At 34.1% G+C, this 24,091-nt stretch overlaps 1 protein-coding gene across 1 annotated transcript; it reads left to right on the forward strand.

Moving 5' to 3' along the window:
• Positions 1 to 7,132: 7,132 nt before the first annotated feature.
• Positions 7,133 to 23,886, forward strand: LOC129749324 (enolase). The gene is made up of 3 exons (XM_055744264.1): positions 7,133 to 7,285; positions 13,411 to 13,684; positions 22,351 to 23,886. The coding sequence occupies exons 2-3, from the start codon at positions 13,418 to 13,420 to the stop codon at positions 23,383 to 23,385; spliced, it is 1,302 nt and encodes a 433-aa protein (XP_055600239.1). The 5' UTR covers positions 7,133 to 7,285; positions 13,411 to 13,417; the 3' UTR covers positions 23,386 to 23,886.
• The last annotated feature ends 205 nt before the right edge of the window (positions 23,887 to 24,091 follow it).

The following is a 24,091-nucleotide window of genomic DNA, read 5'->3' on the forward strand; positions in this document are numbered from 1 at the left end:
TCTGAGTGTAACTATAATGATTTACCCTAGCAAATCTAAAGGTTATTCAACTGGTGTTGCTCTTCTAGATATTTAAAAAGCATTTGACAGTGTTTGGCACAAGGTTTAGTAGCTAAATTAGCTCGATTTGGTTTTCCTGTATATCTCACCAAAATTATTCAAAATTATTTGACTAGCCGAACCTTAAAAGTAGGCTATCAAAATTCATGCTCTGAAAGGATACCCATTAGAGCTGGTGTCCCTCAGGGTAGTATACTTGGGCCAATTTTATATAATATTTTTACTTCTGATCTTCCTGATGTACCAGAAGGAAAGGTAGAAGATTATTTGCTGATGATACTTTGCTTTCAGCCGAGGCTCTGAAAATGATTTTGCGGCTCTGAAAATGATTTTGCGGCTTCCACCTTGGCACAGCACCGAAGATCTTCATCGAATTGCGGGCATTGAATCGGTCGAAGAGATGGCCAACAACATCATCTCCAACTTCAGAGGCAAAGCGATGCAGTCTTCCATCGCAGAGATTCGTTCTCACTACAATTAGTTTAATTTTGGGATAGTGTTTCGTTTTAGGTTTAAAATATTTTTCCATTACAGGATGTCCTCCTACATTAAATACTACATTGCGCTCAACAAATTAAAATCTTATAAATAAATTTTTATTATCTAGTTAACTATAGGGCTCTGAACAGTTCATTATTGAGCTGAACACCTAGTTTAATATAATAATGTAATATTAATGTAAGATGAATTGATACAAATAAAGACATATTTAAAAAATTATTTCTCATCTTTGCAGTTTCATGATTGCAAATTTTGAATCAACATAAAAAATCGAAGTAATGTGTCTGCGACTTGAATTCATTAATTCTAATCTGCTCTTGATAGTCAATATGACACTAATGGAAGTTTCGTGGCTTGTATTTTTATTAAGACGCATCCAAATAAAAAATCTTCTGCGACCCTTAATGAATTCATGAATTCTTAATTTTGCAACTAGGTACAACACTTCAGTTTTCCGTTATTCAAAATCAATTTAAAAAAACTACAAATCAGATCAGCTACGAAATGTAAAAAAAAATCAGTTAGTGTCCGAGAAAGGTGAAGTTAGAAGCTATACGTTGCGCACAAGGATATATATTTTTAAGAATTTTTTCAAGATCATGATCAATAAAAATGTAAATAAGGCTGGAACAAATATGATTTTCTTCTTTTGTCATACGAAATTTCCAAAAAACCCGAAAGGGAGGGATAAATAAATTTTGAAGTATTTTGTGTAAATTTAGAAAAAAATGCAAATATCCGAAAGATTACAAGATCAAAAAACAAATTGTATTCTTGATTTTATTGAATTTTTCTATGAATAATTACTTGATTTAGAGGTTTTGTGCAATGATATTGTATGTAATTTTGTTGCATACAAGCTTTCGTGCAATTTATTCTAATTGCAATTAGTTTTTGGCATTATTTTGCATTTTTTGCATTATTTTTTATTGACCACCCCCTCCCCCCTCCCCCCTTCTCACGTTGTTCCATTTCCGAGTGACAAAAGAATCATTTGAAATTTGTTCCGGTCTAAGTGGTGTAAAAGCTGTATTTTTCAATCAATGGAACGTCATGATTGCTCTACTAACAGTTGAAAATTTTTTTAAAGTTCTTAAAACTGTTTTTTGAATTTTTTTTTATTTGCAACTTCTCAGGTTTTCTATCACTAAAATCCAAGTTTGCACTTAATTTGATTACAGGATCTATGATCATTTTGATGAATTTGAAACGGAAAACCGGGTAAATCATCTTATTATTTCTAATTCTTAAATTCTGCTAGTTAATTGCATCAAAGAACCTAAGAAACTTATAAAGTGTCTAAAAAAAGTGATATTTGTGAACAAAATACTAGATTTTCAATCTTAAAATTGCTTCGAGTTCCACCGAGTTCCACGCTAGTTTTTATGGTAATGATTCCTCGTAACACCAAAAGTAAAATCCACATTGGCTGAGGGTGCGGAAATTTGCGCAATTCGATAAACTTTTTCTTTGAAAATCGTTAATATATTACACTAAATGCTTTCTACAGCGCTTCAGCAATTTCAAAACACATCATAATGTATTAAACAATTGTAGATCTTAACTTTTTTCAACTTTGTTTCAAAGACTGAAAATTGTTTTGTCTTACCTACAACGTTTCAGATTTAAAAAACTGTTTTTTCAAGGTTTTTTTTAATTTCATTGTAACTCCTTAGAATGAAACTGTAGAACTTTGGCTTGTTAAGCAAAGTTATGTATTTTGTTAAGATAAACAACTTTGTAGAAGAAACTAAAGCCGTAAAATGCTTAACAAAAAAGTTAGCTTTTTTGTCTTGCTATTGGTGGACCCCTCGGTTCTATATATTTTATTTCAAAGTATGCGCCTTGTAAAACTATACAATGTTGTCCAAGACATTAAAAGTCTATCTTTTCATCCCTGGGTGCTATTAATTTAGTACCGCTAGATTGATGTTCTGTACCAGTGTGCATTGATGTCGAATGGAAAGAGGTTGAAACTTGACCACATTTTGATCACATGGTTTATGGATAGCCCTTTAGGGAACACATACACACATACAGACATGTTCCGATCTTGACAAACTGAGTCGAATGGTATATGACACTTGGCCCCCTGGGCCTCGGATCGAAAGTTGGTTTTTCAAGCGACTTGTATACCCTTCTTTGTAAGAAGGGTAAAAAATAAAGAAAAGGGGTCTATGTCACCCCTTATCACGGTATTGACATAAAATATAGAAATAATAAGTAAACGGACAATTATCAAATCAAAATTGAAATTATATTCAAGAATTTTTTTTCCCGATTTTGTCAGGTACCGTAAAACGGGGTAATATTGATTACCGGGGTAAATTTGACCAACATTAAACTTTTCCACATTATCATCAATAACTCAGTTTATAGTTTGAATTTTTGAAAACTGTTTTCTACGTTTGAAAGCCTATGAATTGAGTATCAAATAGACAAAATTTGGTTTGTAATTGAAATTTTTTTCTGTAATTAAAACTCTAATTTCAAAATCTTAAAATATCTATTTTTCCATGGCTCGCAAACAAACAGCTTTTTTGATGAAACCAAAAAGCATTTAGAAGCAAACGGGTTGTTTAATGTGAAAGAACATCTTTTTTTCTTTGTATATGAACAGTTATAGTGCTATTTTAATAGTTATTTTATGATAAATTTTTAATATTTAAAAAATAAGGATTTTTTCCAAGAGTAAGCCCGTATTGAATAAATGGATAGGAACCCTATCAATTCTTTAAATTTGAAAAAAAAAAATTAAAATGGAAATAGTGGGAGGGCTTAGGGGGAAAGTGTAAAGGTAAATTTTCATTTTTATTTTTAAGCTTAAACTATTTACCAAGCATTATAATTTTTGCCCCTGAATGTAGGCAGCATCACAATTCTTTTTTCTTTTATAAATATTTTCAAAATATATCGTTAAAAATCATGGTAAAATTGATAAACTTGCATATGTAAATATTATGAAGGTGTTTTGTAACCTTTATGATCAAGAAAACTTGTTTAAACCGTCAGAATAGAGACTGATCAATGTTACCTCAAAGTTTCAAATTCTGAACAGAGACGAAAACGATTTTTTAATCAAATTTAAAGTAGTCTAATAAATTTCTGCATTCATGTTTTACGTTCATAGGAGTCCAGTACTGGTTTAAAAAATATAAAATATGCCACATTCCCCTTAACAGAAAAAATATTCGAAATATATTGAAAAAATTGATCAATATTACCCCGGATTACGGTACCCTGTTTTGTCAGCCCTAAATTCAAGATGGGGCTGACAAAATCGGAACAATACTGTAACGCAAAACTAAAGAGCTGAATATTGTCTAACAATCATATTTCAGTTACATTACATTACATAACGATATTTAAAAAAATATAAAATAAATTGTCAATCTTTTCTAAATTGTCAAGTCGATTTGGGGTCATTTTAGAATTTCTCAAACCCAGGGGTTTTAAAAGCTTCGTCTTGGTCCGAAACTCATCCATGATTTTTTGCAAAATTTTTAACAAACGTTTACATGAGTAAATTTGAACTTTTAGGTTTGTATGGAAAAATTGAGTATTTTGTACTGAAAAATCAACATCATTTTTGTTTCGTCTGTGAAACCGAGCCAGCTGATGGTTTTTGTGTCAATTTATTAAATTCCCAAGGATAATTTTCCGCTGAACAACTTCGCATCTTATTAAACAAAACAGTTATTAGCTGTTGAATAGGGATATGTCTTTTCACACTGATAAACAATAAATTAAATTGACATCACTGCAGGGTGTCTAGCGAGGTATTGCATGACTACTTTTCATGCATTACCTCGCGAGGCTCAAGCAGTGATGTTAATTGAATTTATTGTTCATCAATGCGGAAAGACATACCCCTGTTAAACCGCTAATAACTTTTTTTCCTTATCAGATACGAAGTTACGGTCTTCGACAAAGTTGTTCAGCGGAAAATTTGCTTAAGGAATTTTATAAAATGGCACAAAAACCATCAATTGGCTCGGTAACACAGAAGAAACAAAAATGATGTTGATTTTTCAGTACAAAATATTCAATTTTCCCATACAAACCTAAATGTTCAAATTTACTTATCTAAACGTAACTATAAAATTCTGAAGAAAATCATGGATAAGTTTTGGACCAAAACGACGCTTTTTGGGCCCCAGGGTTTAAGAAATTCAAACATGACTCCAAATCGACCCAGTCTAATAAGGGAGTGTGGTGGGCTGCGAATAAAAAAAACTAAGCTTGCCAGATTGACCCGGTTGTTCGGGTTTCGTTGCAAAAAGTTCAGATTTTACCCGGATTTTTTTTTAACTTCATTGTAATATCAAACAAAAACTCACATTGAGCTATTATATTTTTAATTTTTTGTTCGAAAACAGGTTTTTCAATCAGATTTTATCAAAATAATCATGAGCGGATTATTGAAACCCTAAAATTCGATTTTAAGTCACCTGATCCGTTTCTATATAAAGAAAAGGTTCAAGTTTCATCCTTATTGATGTTTGTTGACTAATTCATTGGTTTGAACTCAATTTGCCCGGATTTTGAGTTCAAAATTTTAAAATCTAGTGCACGGATTTCGCCAGGTTTTAAAGTGAAAAAAGCCCGGATTCGATCGGCCCTGACTCATGCGGCAAAAATTCTGGCAACCTTAACTTACATCCATATTAAATTTTTTTGATATTATATTGAAGAAGACTGGGCATACATATTTGGTTTTCTGGAGTACACTGATGTGCAATAAACGATTCGAAAGATCTTGACTGGACAAGAAAAAGTTGGAATGGGAGTTATTAAGCAAACACTAGCGACACCATGTCCTCCATACAAGAGTTTAGATTAGTTAGGGAGCTTTCAGACAGCTTTCGAAAACGGCCGTACATTTGTCCTAACTATAACACGTCAAAAATTTATCTCGTATCGCGGATTGAGCCAAGAAAATCTACCGTGGGAGTGAAAAAAGTTCTTTTATTAAGGTTTTATTAATGACACTTTACCATCCTTGTGGCATTTGTGTCTTAGAAAAAGTTATGAATTGAAGAAGTTGTATTTTTCAAGGAACAGAGTAGCTAAAATCTTTAATTTGCAGGCCAATTTTCAAATCTAGTCGACAGGAGATGGTTTTGAAAGACGGATTTCTACTCATTTAACATGTAAAACAACTTCCTTCTTTCATAACTTTTTGCTCCCATGGTAGATTTTTTTGGCCCAAAGTGAAGTTTTCTTAACTCGTCAAGATCTTTCGAACCTTGTACAACGGACTAATACAGACATGACTCTCCAAAGAAAATTTCGTTAAATATTTCCGAAAAGTGACTGCCCTGCCACCTTAGGATTTTTTAGGATTTGTCAGCTTTGCCTTTAATTTCCTATAACTTTTTTACGCCCATTCGGATTAATTAAACTGCACTGCATCGAACTGCAGGGACCGGGAGGCCAACGGCAGCATCAGCTCCTTATCATAGGAAGAGTATTCGAAAATCCTTTTTTTTTTTAGAGAAAGGCTTGCCAGCATTCTATCCGGAAATATCTATAGGTCATCCGGATTAGCATCTGTAATGAAACAAAATTTTTATTTCTCATTTGAATTTTATCTATGCTTGAGATAAGTACACCTTACCTGTATAAAATTTGTTTAGATTCTATAATCAACAAATTAGAACTACAACTAACGATAACCATGTCAATATGAATTTGAATTTAATTGAATTGACAAAAAACAAAATTGCGAGCTTCTATGATTGTCGTGATTTGCGACTTTTTTTTGATTATTGTTTCTTATTTTATTAACATCTTGCATTTCATTCTACAATGATGGTACCTCTGGTATGGTGGCCTCTGTTACCGACATTGCCGATACGTCTAGCTAAAAACTGAAAAAGAATGACCAGACTAATAGTGCTTATATTGCACATATGTACATGTAAACCAGAAAATCCAAGTTTCAACAAACAAATCCTTTATATGTAGGAATTGGAAGCATTTCTATTTTTTCGAACACCTCTGTATGTATGAGACATTTTACAAATAGAACAGAGTGAAATGTGTTCTAATAAAGTGGATATGACCAGTATATACCAACACAACACAGGAAGCTTATCTATAAAACATTAAAAAAGTGATGAAAAGAAGGTGTCCTAAATGACTCCCTTGTGGAACGCCGCTGCTGACTGAGAACATATAAGATCTTAAACGTTCCAACCGATTTAGTTTCCCAAGAAAGCATAAATGTGTGATTTTTTTCATTTGACAAAAAATGGATAATTCTTGATTCTTCATTAACTAAGAAATGTTTTATATTTATTTTGCGAAATGTTAGGTGATGAAAAATTTAGGTACTTTAATACTTTAATAAGTTAAACGTCAATCGGTCAACTTCAATGACCGACTTGCTGCAAGACTGCAGTGACAGATGATCTTCAGGAAATTACTGTTGTCTTCCAAGACTGCAGTAGAACAACCAGCAAAGGCCAGAAATCGACACATGCTACCAATTCGCGGCCAATCACACAAACTAAACCAGCCCCACGAGAAGAGTACCATTTTTCGCGGTTTGCTCTCATCAACGAACGGCGAGCAAAATCGACCGTACCCCATCGTCGAAGTCGGTCCGTTTAGTTTATCCAGTGAGCTCGGTCCGAACGGTTCTGAACTCCCTTCTCGTGTACGCTTGCATTTCTAGATTCCATTTGTGACAGTCCAGTGAGAGATACTTTGTGAAAAAGTAAGTGAAAATATTTTGCATTTGTGTTATTAGATTACCTTTAAACGTGCAACAATAGCGCATATGTGCTATTGCACGTGCCCTTCGATTGTTCTTATCAGTTCGCTAGATTAGAGTATACAGTTTGTTGTAAAACTAAAGTTGATTTGAAATTGACTTGCTTAAGTCACAGAGTGGCAAGTGTGTCTGCATTTACCTAGAGTAGTCAGTTCGTGTGACAATTTTTCACCAGTGAGTTCTTCCAGTGCAAAAGTTCGGAGTTGGATTGGATAATTCCGCGAGGCCAAAGAAAAATTATCACACATCTACCAAACGATTAAACAATAAAACTGGTATCATACGAAATTTGCTCAATGTCATCTGAAAAACGTTTCGAAGGAACCGAAATTGCTGCAAATTGGTCTCTTCCATTATCACACCTACGAAAAGTGGACCTTCGCTTTCGGCAGGCGATAAACGCAATGATATGGGAGCTACTCGAGAAAAAATAACATGGTGGAATCCTTGCCCCGGTTATGTAATGTTGGATTGTCCTGATGCCAAGGCAAGGGCAAATTATACGTTTGAGCACTTCTTGAACTTTAGAAAAATGTTGGCTAAATTTTCCACTTTTACCGGTGGTGTCAAACGTCAGTGAAAAAAATGCGAGTCGGGAACACCTCACCTCAGCACAGCTCATGGACGACCTCTAAACGTGGATAGAGGTCAAATGGTGGAGGGATTTTTTTTTCGCTCAGGCTTCCCTGTGGCTGGGGTGATACTTTACCAAAACGGATGTCAGAAATAATCAATTTTTTGATTGCACGAAGAATGACCTCTGTTATATGTATGCACTATGATGTTGTTTTTTGTTTGTATGAAACAATTGGTCGATAAACTTATCTATCGTCGGAGATAAATCAACATCAGCTGGTCCATTTTTGCATCGGTCCAGTCCAGAAAATTTTCCTGCGAGGTCAACGACCTTTGACGCCATTTTTCGAATAAAAATGACTGCTTTGAAAATTAAACTTCACTAAGGTACTTTTTATAAATCTGTTTATACTGTGTTTGAAATTTATTTATTTATTTATTTATATATTAAAACATGCAATAAACATTTGTTTAACTTGTTTATTGATTATTGCGATTGAAAGTCAATCGGAAACTGTTAGAAAATTTCCCTAAGAAAAATTAAAAAATTTTAATTTTAGTTTTAAAGGTTGATTAAAAGCTATCCAGTGGGAGGTTTTTTTTTAAACCTAACTTAAAATAGAGCTAAAGGCTCATTTACAGTTCTCGTAAACAAATCTCATTTCATCAATAACTCAAAAACGCGGCACAACTAGCCTGTGTAACTTAGTGGAATCGATGGGAAATGGTTGAAAGACAAAATTGTTATTTCGATTCCCCCAATTTTCACCGCGCAAATTTCATCATGGCAGGGGAATCAGAATAGAAAAAAGTTATGGAACGTTTTGAACAGCGAGACCGGTTGGATTTTCATTTTTCAACTGTTCTTCGATTCCATCATGCTACAAAACCTAGTTTTGTCGCAATTCTGAGTTACTGCAGTTCTCGTGGAGATTGTTCCCAAATTTTGTATTAAATATCCAAGCAAACCCGGATAAAACCAGGCAATTCGGAAACCTAAAACTAGCATATCGTTGATGCTGATGCTTTCTCTTTTATCATTAATAACGGCGCCAGCCACGTCCTAGCAGTCAATAGCTGGGTAAAAGTACGACCTTAGTGGTATCATATTTTAGAGAAAAATACGCAGTTTTTTCTTAAAAATTATGCACCGCATTTGATTGCTTTGACTTTTATCGCTGTTCTAAAAAATTACGAAAAGAATCGAATGACGGATTGAATCGCAGAATTTGCCCCACCTGGGGCAAAAGTTCGAATGATGTGGGATAAAAGTACGACCATTAAAAATTCTACATTTCTGCATGAAGTCAAGTGAAAAATTATTTATATCAATCTTTGCTTTCTGCAGCATCTTCTATGCTCGCTACTGATACAAATCCTACAACCTGCGTGGACTCGGAGCTTAATTTTTTTATATTCAACAAAATCATCAAACTTTTCCTGGGAATTGTATAATTATTCCACATCCAGGTTTACTGAATCAGTAAATTAGATTGTTTGAGGAAAGGGTGATGGAAAATTTTCTTTTGACATCAATCTTTCGAAATCGTGCATCGCCTACTACTTTTTTTTAGTAAACAGAACAAACAAAGTGCAAACTCGGGTTTTGCTATACATAAAGAAAAAAATCAGCTGGACCCTTTCAGCAATATGGAAATACAATAGTATCGTGTAATCCAATATGCAGAGAAAAAAATCTGACTGTTTTTTAACTTCTTTCAAATTCGTTTGAGAAATTAAAATTTCTCTATTTTATCAGGTTTGTTCTTAATCAGGACAAAATTCCAAAATGTAAGAAGCATGCTTCGAAACGGATTTTTTTATATTTAAGAAAATCCATAAAATTATTGAATTTTGATAGCATTTTGAGTTTTTAACGTATGATGTGTGAGACTCAAATACAAAAAAAGATACTCACATCGTGTAGTTTGAAGTTTTTTTTTTTAATTTAAACTTTAAACATAAAAAAACGGTAAAGTACTCAGGTACATGATGTGAGTTTTTTTTGCCTTTTAGTATTTGCTTGAATTTAAAAATGTTCTGAAAATTCTTGAACATTGATACTACTCATGTTGTAAAAATTCAAGATAGATTTCATAGAATTTGAATAATTATTTTTCCACTCGTTTTTTTCATGGAAAAATACATTTTTTTAGCAGTAGTTTTCTTTGTTGAAATGGTTTTTCGAAATTAGTATTCAAATGTGAACTTTTAAATTAAATGTGATGCTATTGAACTATTATTTAAACAATTTGATATTTTCAATTCTTAATTGTTAATTTCGATGCTAAAACTTAATTTGAAAATTCATTGAGTCATCAATCAAATTTCTGCTATTTTTATTATTTTTTTTACAGATTTCTAGTCTATGTTTAATGCAGATTTATTCAACTTTAAATAATGAATTTTTATATCTGAAATAGAATAATAAGCAATATTATGCAGTTGCATTTTATGAATTTCTAAAAAAAACGCTTAAAGCAAACTCATGTTAAAATTTAGTGGTTTTAGACTAAAGTTATCAACTTACATCTGCTTCCCTTATTTTTGTTTTTCTAACTGAAATTTTTGTCTTCCCATTTCAAACTTTCATTTGTGAATTTCGAACATATTCCCTTTTTTTCATTTGATAATTATGAACACTTTTAAGGTTCTAACACAGAGAACAGACGTACAAGCTAGCCCACGAAACTTGTGTAAAAATCCCAACAACCTTTTTGAAATAATTTTTGTTTTTTGGCTACGATTACACCTTTTCGAAAACTGGGCACTTCAAAGTTGATTTGTAACTCTTGAACAATAGATGGTACTGTTTACAGTCAGTTTCTAACGTATTTTTTTGGTGATAGCATTTGAAATTTTAAACACTTTTTTGACGGTTTTTTGTTCGAGCTTGTACGTCTGTTTTCTGTGGTTCTAAATACAATGTCACTTAGTGTATCCAAATAGTAGCGCATTCTTACTCTTAACTTTAATGTATATTTCAATTGTGCTTAATTATACAGCTAAGCTTTAATAGTGCATTCTATCTACTTAAATTCCTAAAATGATTTTGGATTTTGCTTCCTTATATGCCTTATCATTTGTTTTTTTTTGCCGAATAAAGGAATTGTTATCGAATAAACTAACATACTTCAAATGAACTTCTTATCGAACGGGGGACTTTTAAGTACCTTTTTTGGGATTCATCAAACTTGCTCGCCATTTTATGGATTGCAGGATCTTACAAAAAGACACAGAAACAAAAAATAATGTTAAGATTGTATGATTTTTACTGAATTCAGAACTCAGAACAACTTTTGCTTTTAGAAAATTTGGAAAGTTTTACTGTTAAAGGTATTGGTCAAAAATTTATTTTGGATTGAATATAATAAACTTGAGGACATTGAAAGAACTGGTTAACTTTGTTAGATAATGATAATGATAGCATATTTTAATACTGTAATCTTCCCAATGAGATTTCATTGAAGTATCAATATGTTAAAATTCGATAACAAACCAATATCATAATAAAGCTTCAAAAGCTGAACGATAGCATGATAAGGTGTTGATTTTACTACAACAGCTGTCTGAGGCATCATTAAAACTTCATTTACACTTTCATGAATGAGAAAAGTTAGATGAAAATGATAGCATGATTTTTTCATCAGATTTTTCAAGGTGTTTGAATTAAATTTGAACTGATACAAATTTAAAAAAAACCAGTCATTATCAGCGTAGTGCGCACTTCATTTAGTTTTGATTTCTCTGTCTTAACAAAACTGGGCATCATCGAGATGTCGTATTGCTATCAGGATTTGTTAACAAATTGGTATCATTTTGCCCGAATAAAGGTTTTGTTGACTTTTTTATATACAGATAGTACACTTATTGCAAATTTTGATTAGTAAAAAAGCTAATTGATAACTCGTTTAGCCGCAATTTCTAAAAAAAATTTTAAAGCTCAGCGAGCGGTACCAAATTTTGGTTCTACTTAATACCTTCAATTGGCTTCGTTGTGCTCTCAGAACTAATTTTGAAGCGGTGGCTAACCAAAATACCATCAAAGTTCCAGCAAAATTACACTTGGTTTAATTTTGGTGTCCGTATGCCATATATGAAAATTGAGGCCCAAACTTTGGCATTGTACATTAGACTGAGTCGATTTGGGGTCATTTTTGAATTTCTCAAACCCTGGGATCTTAAAAGCTTCGTTTTGGTCCAAAACTCATCCATGATTTTTTGCAGAATTTTTGAGTAACGTTTACATGAGTAAGTAAACGTTACTCAAAAATTCTGCAAAAAATCATGGATGAGTTTTGGACCAAAACGAAGCATTTAAGACCCAAGGGTTTGAGAAATTAAAAAATGACCCCAAATCGACTCAGGCTTATTGTACATACCACCTTTATTCGGGTATAATTACAAAATTTTACTAGCAGAACAAAATAAGGTAAAATTTTGGAATAAAAATCTGTTAATAAGGGTTAAAAAGGGTCATTGCGGAGGTGTATAAATTCAACGGAAAAGTGTAAAAACAAATCAGTATCGATTTTAGTAAAGGGCGATTGCGCCAATATTGCTGTTTCGAGAAAATCGCGTTTGAAGTTTGACAGCTCCATAAGCTCCTAACAAAAATATTATTTTGTTTTATCAATAACTCGAACATAAATCATCCATCTGACACGTGAGTAGGTTCAAAATGTAGGTCTTCGAACGTACTTTTTCACCCAACTGATAACTCGATTTGTTTACATTTAACGCATACGCCCTTTTGAAAAAATCGATGCCGAAATATTCAACATCGACAAGTATGTTAGGGTTTATGGATGGAAACTTTTTTTACGATTTTTTTTATATCACAATTTCTTTAGAGCAAGTTCACTCGTGTTGGGAAAAAGTGGTAGAAGTTTGACAATTGTAGTACATTTTGAAAATTTTACCATACAAAAATATTTTCAAGATCTTTGGGCGTTGTATTTTTTTACAGCAATGTTTCTATTTCAGCCGTATGTGATAGAAATATTGCTATTTTTGCATCACAGCATGCGAAAATAAAACACGTGTTGTAAAAAATTTGAAGGCTGCAGATCTTGAAAATGTTTTTGCATGGTAAGGTTTTCAAAATGTGCTAAAAGTGTCAAAATTTCTACCACTTTTTTCCCAACACGAGTGAACTTGCTCTTACAAATAGGAAAGTTTCGTATGATACACAGTTACAAACTTCTGTTTTCTCCAGTTGGAAATCGATTAGGCCAATCCATCCATAAATAAATAACTCATAACCTCAGGTGATGATCCGTAGTATTATGTAAGCACTGTTTATTTTTCTACCGCTGTAAACGTCTGACGTAGTTTAGCAACGTAACAAATAAACAATCTTTCACTTTTACTGTAACCTTTGTTTGTTTACCACCAATCATTATGAGCTGATAACAGCTGAAACACTCGTTCAGAGGTCATTAGTTAACGGCAAACGTTTCGTTTTTTCTTCTTCTACCAACCCTCCGTAGATCCAAAATGCCGTTCAAGAGTATTATTGCCCGTCAGATCTTCGACTCGCGTGGCAACCCCACCGTTGAGGTCGACCTGGTCACCGATTTGGGACTGTTCCGGGCTGCCGTCCCATCCGGAGCTTCGACCGGTGTCCACGAGGCGCTGGAACTGCGCGACAATGTCAAGGCCGACTGGCATGGCAAGGGTGTGTTGAAGGCCGTTGAGAACATCAACAAGACCATTGCCCCGGCCGTGCTGGGATCCGGACTGTGCGTCACGCAGCAGAAGGAGGTAAGTGCGAGGGATGAGAGTAAGGAATATTCTAGTGGTACATTAGACAGCCCCAAATTTGTATAGGAAATTTCAAACTTATGAAATTTTATGCGCTGCAGGCTAAAATTGATCCTAGACCTAGTACAAGATCACATGCCAAATTTGGGCCAGATCGGATTACAGGAAAGCGGAATTTGTATAAGATGTTGAAACATTTTGTGCGGGAGAAACATGAAAATCCAGTTTTCATCAATAATGTGGACTCTTTCGGCAATTTTCTTTTGAATACGGTTCTTTCTCAAAGCCTAAATTATGAAAAATATTTCTTTCGAGGATAGCATTTCGATTCGAGATAACATAAAAAAGTTATTAGGCTTCAAAAATGGGCTAACTTTTTTAAAGATGATAATAATCACTATCACTATCGTCAAAATGTTCGACGCAGGGCCAAATTAATAGTGATGAATATCACCCTTAAAAATGTAAGCCCATTTTTAAATCCTTATAACATTTTACCTTAACTCGAATCGAAATGCAATCCTCGAAAGAAATATTTTTCATAATTTAGGCTTTGAGAAAAAACCGTATTCAAAAAAAAATCGGCCGTCAGGGTCCACAGTTATTGATGAAGAAATGGATTTTCATGTTTCTCCCGAACAATATGTCTCAAAATCCCACACAAACTTCAGACTCGTTAAACGACTTCTTCCCGTTATCCGATCTGGCCCAAATTTAGCTCAATTTTAGCCGGCAGCGCATAACTTTTTCGAAAGTCGGGTCATTTGAGGCACTCTATGGTACATGAATTAGTTTACTTAAAAACATTTATTGTGAAGTCATAATATTTAAAATGTATCGAAAACTAAGGGAAGAAATTTATATCAATTGTAGAAATAAAAACTTTGAAATCAAATAGTTGACATAATCAGGACAGTATATATTATAAGTTCTGTGTAAAATTTCTTACAAATTTCTCAAATAATAAACTTTTATGATCTTCTAAACTCAGGAAATTAATCTTTATTTTAAAATCAATGAATGTTGTTGCATTGACATTATTTAGTTAAAATAGCTTATTTTAACTTAAATTAACTTACAAATTGGAAATATCGTTTGTACAACAGCTGTCTTTTATTTGCAACCGCGAGTCCACTTGATTAAACACCATGAGGAACGCTCACTCCTCTTACTTTTCATAAAATAAACAGAATGGTTATTTTAGAGGTCAATCTGTTGACACTGAACCTGATAAGCAATTGGAACATCTCTTCAAAGTAGAATGACCAACAGTAAGGAAAAAAGTCACACTCGACACAGATCGACTCTAGGAAATAAAATTATGTTTTCATCTACACCTTTCTAGGAGCTATGCAAATGGACTAGTAAATTTTAAGGAGAGCTTTTTCATTACTCAATTAAATTTAGGGCATCGTCAATCTCGTCATGTTATTCCTTCATTTTCAGTTCTTAATCCTTCGTCTAATAAATAAATAAAATGGCAACAGTGTATGCATACAAAAAGCGAAAAATTGTAAAAAAAAAATCTTCATCATCAAGATAACTAAATGTAAACTAAAGTTAAAATACTTTCCGAGGTTTCTTCTTTATAGCGAACTGCAAAACATTCAACATCCTGCACGGAGAATAAACTATAAATAAATATATCATTTAAATTGGTTCTAACCCGAAAATTCGATCCAGCCGACCATCATATTATGCGATGCCACGAAAATGACTATGGCTAAACTAGCGATACTTAAAATCTGATAGGATGGCTGTTTGAACCGTAGCTGCTATTCCCCCTGAATGTAGAAAATTGTGGATTCGAAATATGAATAGTAACAAATTTAAGTAGGAAAATTTCATTGTTATTTCCGTTTCCTATATAAACACTTTTTTTTTTGTTAAAGGCATATACTGCCGTTCCAAGCACGACTGTCCCATGTAATTTATGGGTCATTTTCACTTTTTTGCTGGAAACGCTCTGTTTTAGTGTTAACTTTCGAATAAAAACACAAACAAGTATACTTTGCTCTGAACTTATACGAAATTCCCATCAAGGTAATTGTCTATATGTTGATAGTTCTACGTAAGAATGTCACACTAGAGAAAATTTTATGAAAAATGCTAATTTATCAAAAAATTCTGTTAAGATGAGTTTAAACTGTTGAATTTAATGTTATTCACTGAAAAGAACACTCAAATAGAGAGCGGAGGAGGAGCGAGAGGCCTAGAGTGTTTTATTCAGAGAAATTTTCACAGAACACTTTTCGGTAGGCACTGCTTACAGGATCCATACTCAACTATACATTTTTATAAACCAAGAGGAACGTTATTCTCAAATTACGGTTTAACTTGAGTTTTTGGGGGAAAAAACTACACTGTAGCCGTGTGACAGTTTTTCGTAGAACTAGCATCGGTATGCGTTCTGATTCTACGCAAAAGTGTCACACGGAGCATTTTTGGCTTTAGTTTGCTATTTTTTTTTTGTAGGAAATGTAATTTGTTTGTGACAGAAAACATTGTAAAATGATTAATTATTCGAAAATGGGCATCAATTCGGTTTAATTGCAAGATAGTGCTGCTATCTATGACTTGAAACTAGAGAAATAGTGTTTGTTTAATTAAAATTATTAGTATTTTTGAATTTGAATCCTGTTTTTCTTATTCAAATTCAGCCTCAAATCTATGTTTCGTCAATTTGCATCATACTAATGAATGATAACGAAGAAATAAAGCAGTTTGATAAAGTTTTATAGCTCAAGTATCAAATTCTTAAATGCTAGAGGAGCATCTCTTAAAACCCCTTTTTAAAACCTTTGAAAATCTTTTAAATTCTTGAAAACTCCTTAAAATACAGTTATCTATTCAAATAATTCGTAGAAGCATTATTATTCACTTTTACATGGTAAAATTTAAGAAATATTCTTGTTTTTGTTGAAAAACGCAAGTGGTGTTATTCTTATTTCACACCTTTTTTTATAGTTTTGGTCCTCAACGCCAATTGCAACGTCCAAAAATAGTAAACTTATGCTTGATTTATCCGTTAAACAATTCAAAACAATTTGTATAAGAAAATTTTGGTGATTTTCAATCATTCATATTTTAACAAGCAAAACACATAGTGGTGCTATTCTTATTTCGTTCACTGTAGCTGATATTTCAAACGCGTTGTTCTCGTTTGCACGTTTTCCACATGGGACAATCTTGCTTGGAACGGCAGTATATTGTAATCGATTTTGTTGGTTTCATGGCCGAGACTTGCTGGGGGAAGTAAAACACTATGGCAGCGGAAGAAAATTAAAAAGGCTTCGTAGAAAGTCTGACTGATAGAATAATGTAAATATTCGAATAACATGCGCGTTTGGGTACGGAAATCTTTCAACTTCAGATTTTGGACCTGTTGAACCTGTTGAAGATTTGGAACTTTTTGTTTTGGAAAGGAGCAGCTTTTTGCTCATAAGTTTCAAAAACGAAATAAGATTATTTCACAAAAAAAACCACTTCAACTTTTCCAGAAAAAAAACTTCTAAGAATTCCTTTTTCTTAAACTTTTTCATAAATTACTAAATCAAACAAAGATATTGGTTGTTCGTCTTGGATATCGATGTTGACTGAAAAAAAAAAAAATCGAGGTCTAGTCAAGCATCGGTGATATTTGAGAACTAAGTATCAGATTGTATAATGTACACTAGGAATAAATAGCCAAATCTACCAGCTGTTGAATTATTTTAGCTATAAGCATTTGAGAAATCTTCTACAGTCATGCTCATCATTATGTAATGATGTTTTCCTTCGAAAAATTCATTTCGAAATGCAGCTTATGATGTCTTTCAATTTTTGCAGGGGCGAGAGGAGTGATGAGTAAACCAAAGTCTGCTAAACTTTTTGAGCTTTAACATGATTTAGCTGATTTGTATCTTTTCCTCTCATAAAGATTCTGAGATAAACTTTTTAAGATCTGTATTGGATTTCCATGGCATAATCGTTGGAAAACCGAATATTAGACCCCCAAGAACTCAATTTCACTTTATGAATTTTATAAATGCAAGGTTTATTGATTCCGACGAATATTACTTAGTGAAGTATATTTTGAATAACAAATTATGCCTCCTGGGCAAAATAAAGTAAACAAAGACCATCGTGCTTTGAGGTTAACAACCCCCCACCCTGCCCCCGGAAGGTCCAAAAACAGAAAAAGAGATTTAGGGGAAAACTGTACAAAACGCACCAATGGGGTAAGATGGCACATGCCATGATTTTTCAAAAATACGACAACCTATGGCTACGAGTTACGAATGATGTTTTTCTTCAATTCTTAGAAACAGAAGAATACAGCGAATCTGCGTGAAACTTGTAATTTTTCATGATTAACTTTTAAGGTTTATGGCAAACCAGACTGCATAGACTAATAAAACTTCAGCTTTTTTTTTCCAAGCGTATGTCCCTTTTGGATGACCATAAATATTTTTTAAATTTCATTTAATTGTCACAAATTTTAACTAAAAATAATCATATCAAAATCGGGGCAGATTTCGCGCTAGACCAAATTTAGAATGCTGTTAAATTTTGAGAAAAACCGAATATCGAAGCGAAATGTCATTCTTTTTATTTGCTGACTCCCAAATTACGATGAAAATGCATAATCATATCAAATTTCTTCTTTTTCAAGTTTAAAAGGTGCATCAATGTTTGATTCGAAAAAATCACCTGCCACCGTATTTGCCGCGATATCAGCCAAGAAATTGATTTTCGATGCCTACTTGAAGGCGTTTCACCTTTAAGGATATCAAAAAGTGTCTTTCAAAAAGCGAAATTTTCTATAGGGGAGATGGGGGCATAATGGCCACCTTAAGGAAAACGCTTATTTAACCATAGAGAACAGCTGTAATATGTGAATTACATCATTGTTTCGTGTTCAGACACTCAAATAGTCTATTGCCTAATTGGATGAAACTTGAAAAAGTAGATTAAAACATTTAAAAATGCATTTTAAAAATTTTTGCTGAAAGCTGAAAACCAGTCACTGTGGAGGCATAATGAGAAACCCCCCGAGGCAGTATGAGCACCATTAATGAAGGCATAATGAGCGTTTTCTGCCGGAAATTCTAGCAGCAAATTCGACTCGATGAAGTCAACTGAGTAATAGAGCTACAGCTTAACTTGTATCGTCTGACGATTTGGCCTATTGGTTAGATGTCGGAGAGGTAATCAGTAGGCTCGAGTTCGATTCCTGGTCGAGGTGATTTTTTTTTTCATTTATCATTCATGATCATGATTGCACTAAACGGTGAGGCGTAGATTCATCAAACAAACCAATAACAAAATAATCTAGGTCTGTTTGTAGAATTCAAAGAATGAACACATGTTCATACCTTATGTTTCTGGTGTTTTGTTTGACGGATGATACTTTGATGCTATTAGCCGTATAATGTAACAATAAAAAAAATCAATCATGAATGGTATGTGCAAAAAAAAAATCCTCTCGAACAGGAATCGAACTCGAGTCTACTGATTACCTCTCCGACACCTTACCATTAGGCCAAATCGACAGACGAATCAAGCCAAGCTGTAGCTCTATTACTCAATTGACTTCATCGAGTCGAATTCGCTGCTAGATTCCCCGGCAGAAAATGCTCAATATGCCTTCATTGAAAGTGCTCTGTTCGCCTCTAGTGAACAAATTAAAGTAAAAACGCGTTTTACAATTGATTAAAGTGAAAAATCAAAAATTTTATGATGCTGAAAATTGAAAAACAATGTGTAGATCATGATGCAGTGCGTACATTTCAGATCAAGATGATTTAAAGGTCATAAAAGCTTATTTGGTGGTGCTCAAAAATTATAATATTTTCGTCACTTGAGAACCTTGCTGGTTATTATTTAATATTTCTGTAAATATGAAAAGGATATTTCTTTTTTGGTGAAAAATTAATACTATAGGTAGTACGAAACAAGTGCTCTTGAAAATTTGTTTAAGAAAATACGTACTTATGTAGAAAAATGGACTTCTCATTATGCCTCGGGTGCTCGTTATGCCCTCATCTCCCCTACGTTTAGCAATAACACATGATTTTTGCCAAAGTATGCTTATTTTTCAAAAATACGATGTACATGTTACTAATCATTTGATGTACCAATCATTAAATTCCATATAATCATTATTCTATTTCTGACCACCCTTCCAGTATGGTGCGTTCTGTTCACTAGTTTCGGCGTTCTACCCCACGGTGTGTTCTCTAGCTTGTTGAGTTTTTAACAAAAATATCATCAAAATGAAGTTTTTGTCGTTATTTTTATTTCTAGTAATTTACGTCTTAAATCCCTGAATCGTCGTAAACGTTCAATTTGATTCTTACATGATTTTTAGCGCTGTAAATAGCGTTAATGCCTAACTGGTGCGTTATGTACAGTTTCCCCAACTACTTTATAATTTTAATTTTAAATCCGATTCTACTATAATGTGATATGTGAGAGTTGAATTATTCACCCTTAACCTAGATTTTAAATTTTTTATTCAAATCTGTTTTAATTTTATTTATTGCAAATATTTTATCGAAAGCAGGATAATTTTTTTTGGTAGTTAGATAAAGAATCCCAGCTCAAATATCAAATTTCTTAGTTCTAGAAGAGCATCTCTTAAAACCTCCTTTTAAAACCTTTGATAACCTATGGAATTCTAGAAAACTCTTTAAAATACAGTTATCTATTCACATAATTCGCAGAAGTATTATTATTTACTTTTACACAGTAAATTTCTAGAAATAATATAATATCGTTTTTGTTGAAAAACACAAGTGGTACTATTATTATTCCGCACCCTTTTTTCATATTTTGGGTCCTCAGCGCTAATTGCAACGTCCAAAAAAAGTAAACTTTTGCTTGATTTATGAAGCTAGTCTAGCTTAGCTTAGCTAGCGCTTGTTTGACTTTTCATATCCCCTTAAATTATTAAGCCCGAAATGCTTTAGTTTGTCTTCAAACTACTATAATTTTCACGTGATTTTAATAAAAACATAACATTTTACTGTATCCAATCATTCAATGCATTTCGAATGCTATGATCGCTGACGTGAGCTTTTTGAAGTAACTTAAAGTTGAGGCTGTTAAAATGATAAATTCTTACTTAATTTTACAAAAATTAGATTTTTTGGCTTAAAAACTAAGCATCAACAAAAAAACTAAAGGACAATTTTTACAGATTTCTTAAATTCTGCAAGGATTTCCCCAAAGCATAAAATATGTACCCAATAAAAATGCACTCTGTACTGTGTCTGAATTTTATAATTTTCGTGAGGGGGGGGGGGGTGTAGAGGGGGGGTAAAAAGGGAAACTGATTTTAGGTTCACTTGATGTCCTGTTTTTCTAAACAACAAGAAAAAGCACAGGAATGTTTTAAAACTACAGACGCAAATAACAAGGACTATCAAATCCTTCAATAATCTGTTTGAAGAAAAAACAATAACCGTTCCTTGTTTGGAATTAAGTATTGATATTTTATCTTTCCATATTCATAAGTATTTGAATCAAGAAACTGATGACTGATTCTAGGTTGATAAATTCTGGCTTTTCCAACCCATTGATTCGCTGCTTGCTGGTTCGATTTTTTTAACTTCCTACGTTTCCTCGGCGATTTATTTAAGCCTCATCATGAATTCCATAGAGTTACGATTTTACCTACATGGTTTACCACATTGGGTAAAAAAACATTGGCTTTGTGTTGTCGGAACAGAATGGAGTATTTGTGTTTAGATAATTTGTACTCTAATGAATTGAAATTGAACGTTTTTTTTCAAATTTTTAGTTCATAAGAATCCTTAAAAATTGCTATTTCAAAGAATCTTTTTTTTCTAAGTTCCTTTTATAGCCAAAGTAATTTTCTTAAACAAATATTTGTTTTTTATTTAAAAAAAAACTCTAAACCTAATGTTGTATGAGCTCCGCAGGCCGAATATAACTCATTTAAGGTTCACCTTATAAAAGAGTTTTGTTAATAAATTAAATTATAACCTTTGAACAATTGTTTTTTTTTTTATCATTTCAAGTTGATTAAATTCAACATCGATTGATTTTTCTAATGTTTTTTTTTGTACGCATGGTGTAACATGATTGAAAACGCAGGGTGCATCTCATGCCGATGCTATTTACTCGATTCCACCAATTATCATCGTAGAAGCAAATCAGTTCCCCCGAAATCGAAGGGATAAGTTATAATTAGAAATTGTCGCCTATGCGGCTGGCACAGAAGCCAAGAGAAGACGAGAGGAAAATCAATGAACTCGCATGACTTGCGAAGCATTTTTACAGCTCGTCCGTCTTGAATCTATTGATAGCACAATTTGGTGGTTGTATAAAGCAAGTGTTTTATTTAGATTTTTTTTTTAAGTTACATCACATACGGCTATTGTTGTTATGTAGTAAAAACTGTTGTTTGTTTTTAAATTGACGAACCATCAAAATAGCTGAAAATGAAAAAAAAATGATACTTTCAGCTAATCCAAAAAGGTCCAAATCCAAAAGTAGGTATAATTAATAATTTAGTTGGAGAAGATATAATCAATTCAACAATGGAAAATTATCTTCTATTTGATTGTGCCTTTCGCGAAGACTACCAAATTCTAAAAAAAAATCCAGCATGACAAAATCTAACAAAATCTCATATCTATTTCTTTCTCCGATTGCAGATCGATGAATTGATGCTGAAGCTGGACGGAACCGAGAACAAGTCCAAGCTCGGTGCCAACGCCATCCTGGGTGTCTCGCTGGCTGTCTGCAAGGCTGGTGCCGCCAAGAAGGGCATTCCACTGTACAAGCACATTGCCGAGCTGGCCGGAAACGCCAACATCATTCTGCCGGTGCCGGCCTTCAACGTTATCAACGGTGGTAGCCATGCCGGTAACAAGCTGGCCATGCAGGAGTTCATGATCTTGCCAACCGGTGCTTCGTCGTTCACCGAAGCCATGAAGATCGGCACTGAGGTCTATCATCATCTGAAGAACGTCATCAAGTCGAAGTTCGGTCTGGATGCCACCGCTGTCGGTGATGAGGGTGGCTTTGCCCCCAACATTCTGGAGAACAAGGAAGCCCTGAACCTGATCCAGGATGCCATCGCCAAGGCTGGATACACCGGAAAGGTTGAGATCGGTATGGATGTTGCTGCTTCCGAGTTCCACAAGGATGGTCTGTACGATCTGGACTTCAAGAACCCCAACTCGGACAAGAGCGCCTGGTTGAACCCCGATGCGCTGGAAGCGTTGTACCAGGGCTTCATCAAGGACTTCCCGATTGTCAGTATTGAGGATCCCTTCGACCAGGATCACTGGGACGCTTGGGCCAAGATCACTGCCAACACCACCATCCAGATCGTTGGTGATGATTTGACTGTGACCAACCCCAAACGTATTGCGACTGCCGTCGAGAAGAAGGCTTGCAACTGCCTGTTGTTGAAGGTCAACCAGATCGGCTCCGTTACCGAATCCATCAATGCCCACTTACTGGCCAAGAAGAATGGCTGGGGAACCATGGTTTCGCATCGCTCCGGTGAGACTGAGGATACCTTCATTGCCGATCTGGTCGTCGGTTTGAGCACCGGACAGATCAAGACCGGTGCCCCGTGCCGATCGGAACGTCTGGCCAAGTACAACCAGATCCTCCGCATTGAGGAAGAGCTTGGATCCGGTGCCAAGTTCGCTGGCAAGAGCTTCCGTCACCCACAGTAAGGTGGTTGATGGTGTTCTACCTATTTTAGCACATACCATAAAAAATCAATGAAAGCGCGTAGATCGTAGTCTGTCACTCTCTAACACTCATTAAAAGGAATAATATAAAACAAAACCCAGTCATACAAATAATTATTGCCTAGGGCAGTTATCAATTACTACTAAATAGTATCGTGTGTGTGAACAGGCTCCGCCGAATGGCACTCTCAGGCGGAGCCCAAATAATTGGCTTAAATAGTGTTTAATCAGCAAGCAAAATGCAAGATTTTTCGTTTTCCAAAAAAGAAAAACCACCTCGGAAATACCTCCAGTATACCCTGTTGATTCGGTCCTTTCGGGATCCGAAACAAAACACCGTACAAACACCATCAGGAGAATTTATTATCGAAATTTAAAACTGAAAACTATGTTTGTTACTGTTATTGTAATGGAATGATACTGAGTACTAAAGTAAGAATGAAATACATGATTATTGGTAAATACACAACAGATTTAAAAACATTTATTTTTGAATAGTTATTCGAATATCACAAGTCATTTTCGCAGAATTACGCCGACGCCAGCAATGTTCATTTTCAACACTCGAACGCTTCACACATAACACACGACGTATTACAGGACACGACACAGAACGTTCTTACTTTACGGAAAAAGGATTGAAAATTACCTTTTTGTCGACTGGTTTCGGGCTCGATGTTGCCCATTT

The sequence above is a fragment of the Uranotaenia lowii genome, chromosome 2, assembly GCF_029784155.1.
Source record: "Uranotaenia lowii strain MFRU-FL chromosome 2, ASM2978415v1, whole genome shotgun sequence".
NCBI lineage: Eukaryota > Metazoa > Arthropoda > Insecta > Diptera > Culicidae > Uranotaenia > Uranotaenia lowii.

Coding starts and splice junctions, on each gene's coding strand:
- LOC129749324 (XM_055744264.1), top strand. CDS start 13,418: ATGCCGTTCAAGAGTATTATTGCCCGTCAGATCTTCGACTCGCGTGGC. Junction 13,685..22,350: donor GCGTCACGCAGCAGAAGGAG/GTAAGTGCGAGG, acceptor CTCCGATTGCAG/ATCGATGAATTGATGCTGAA.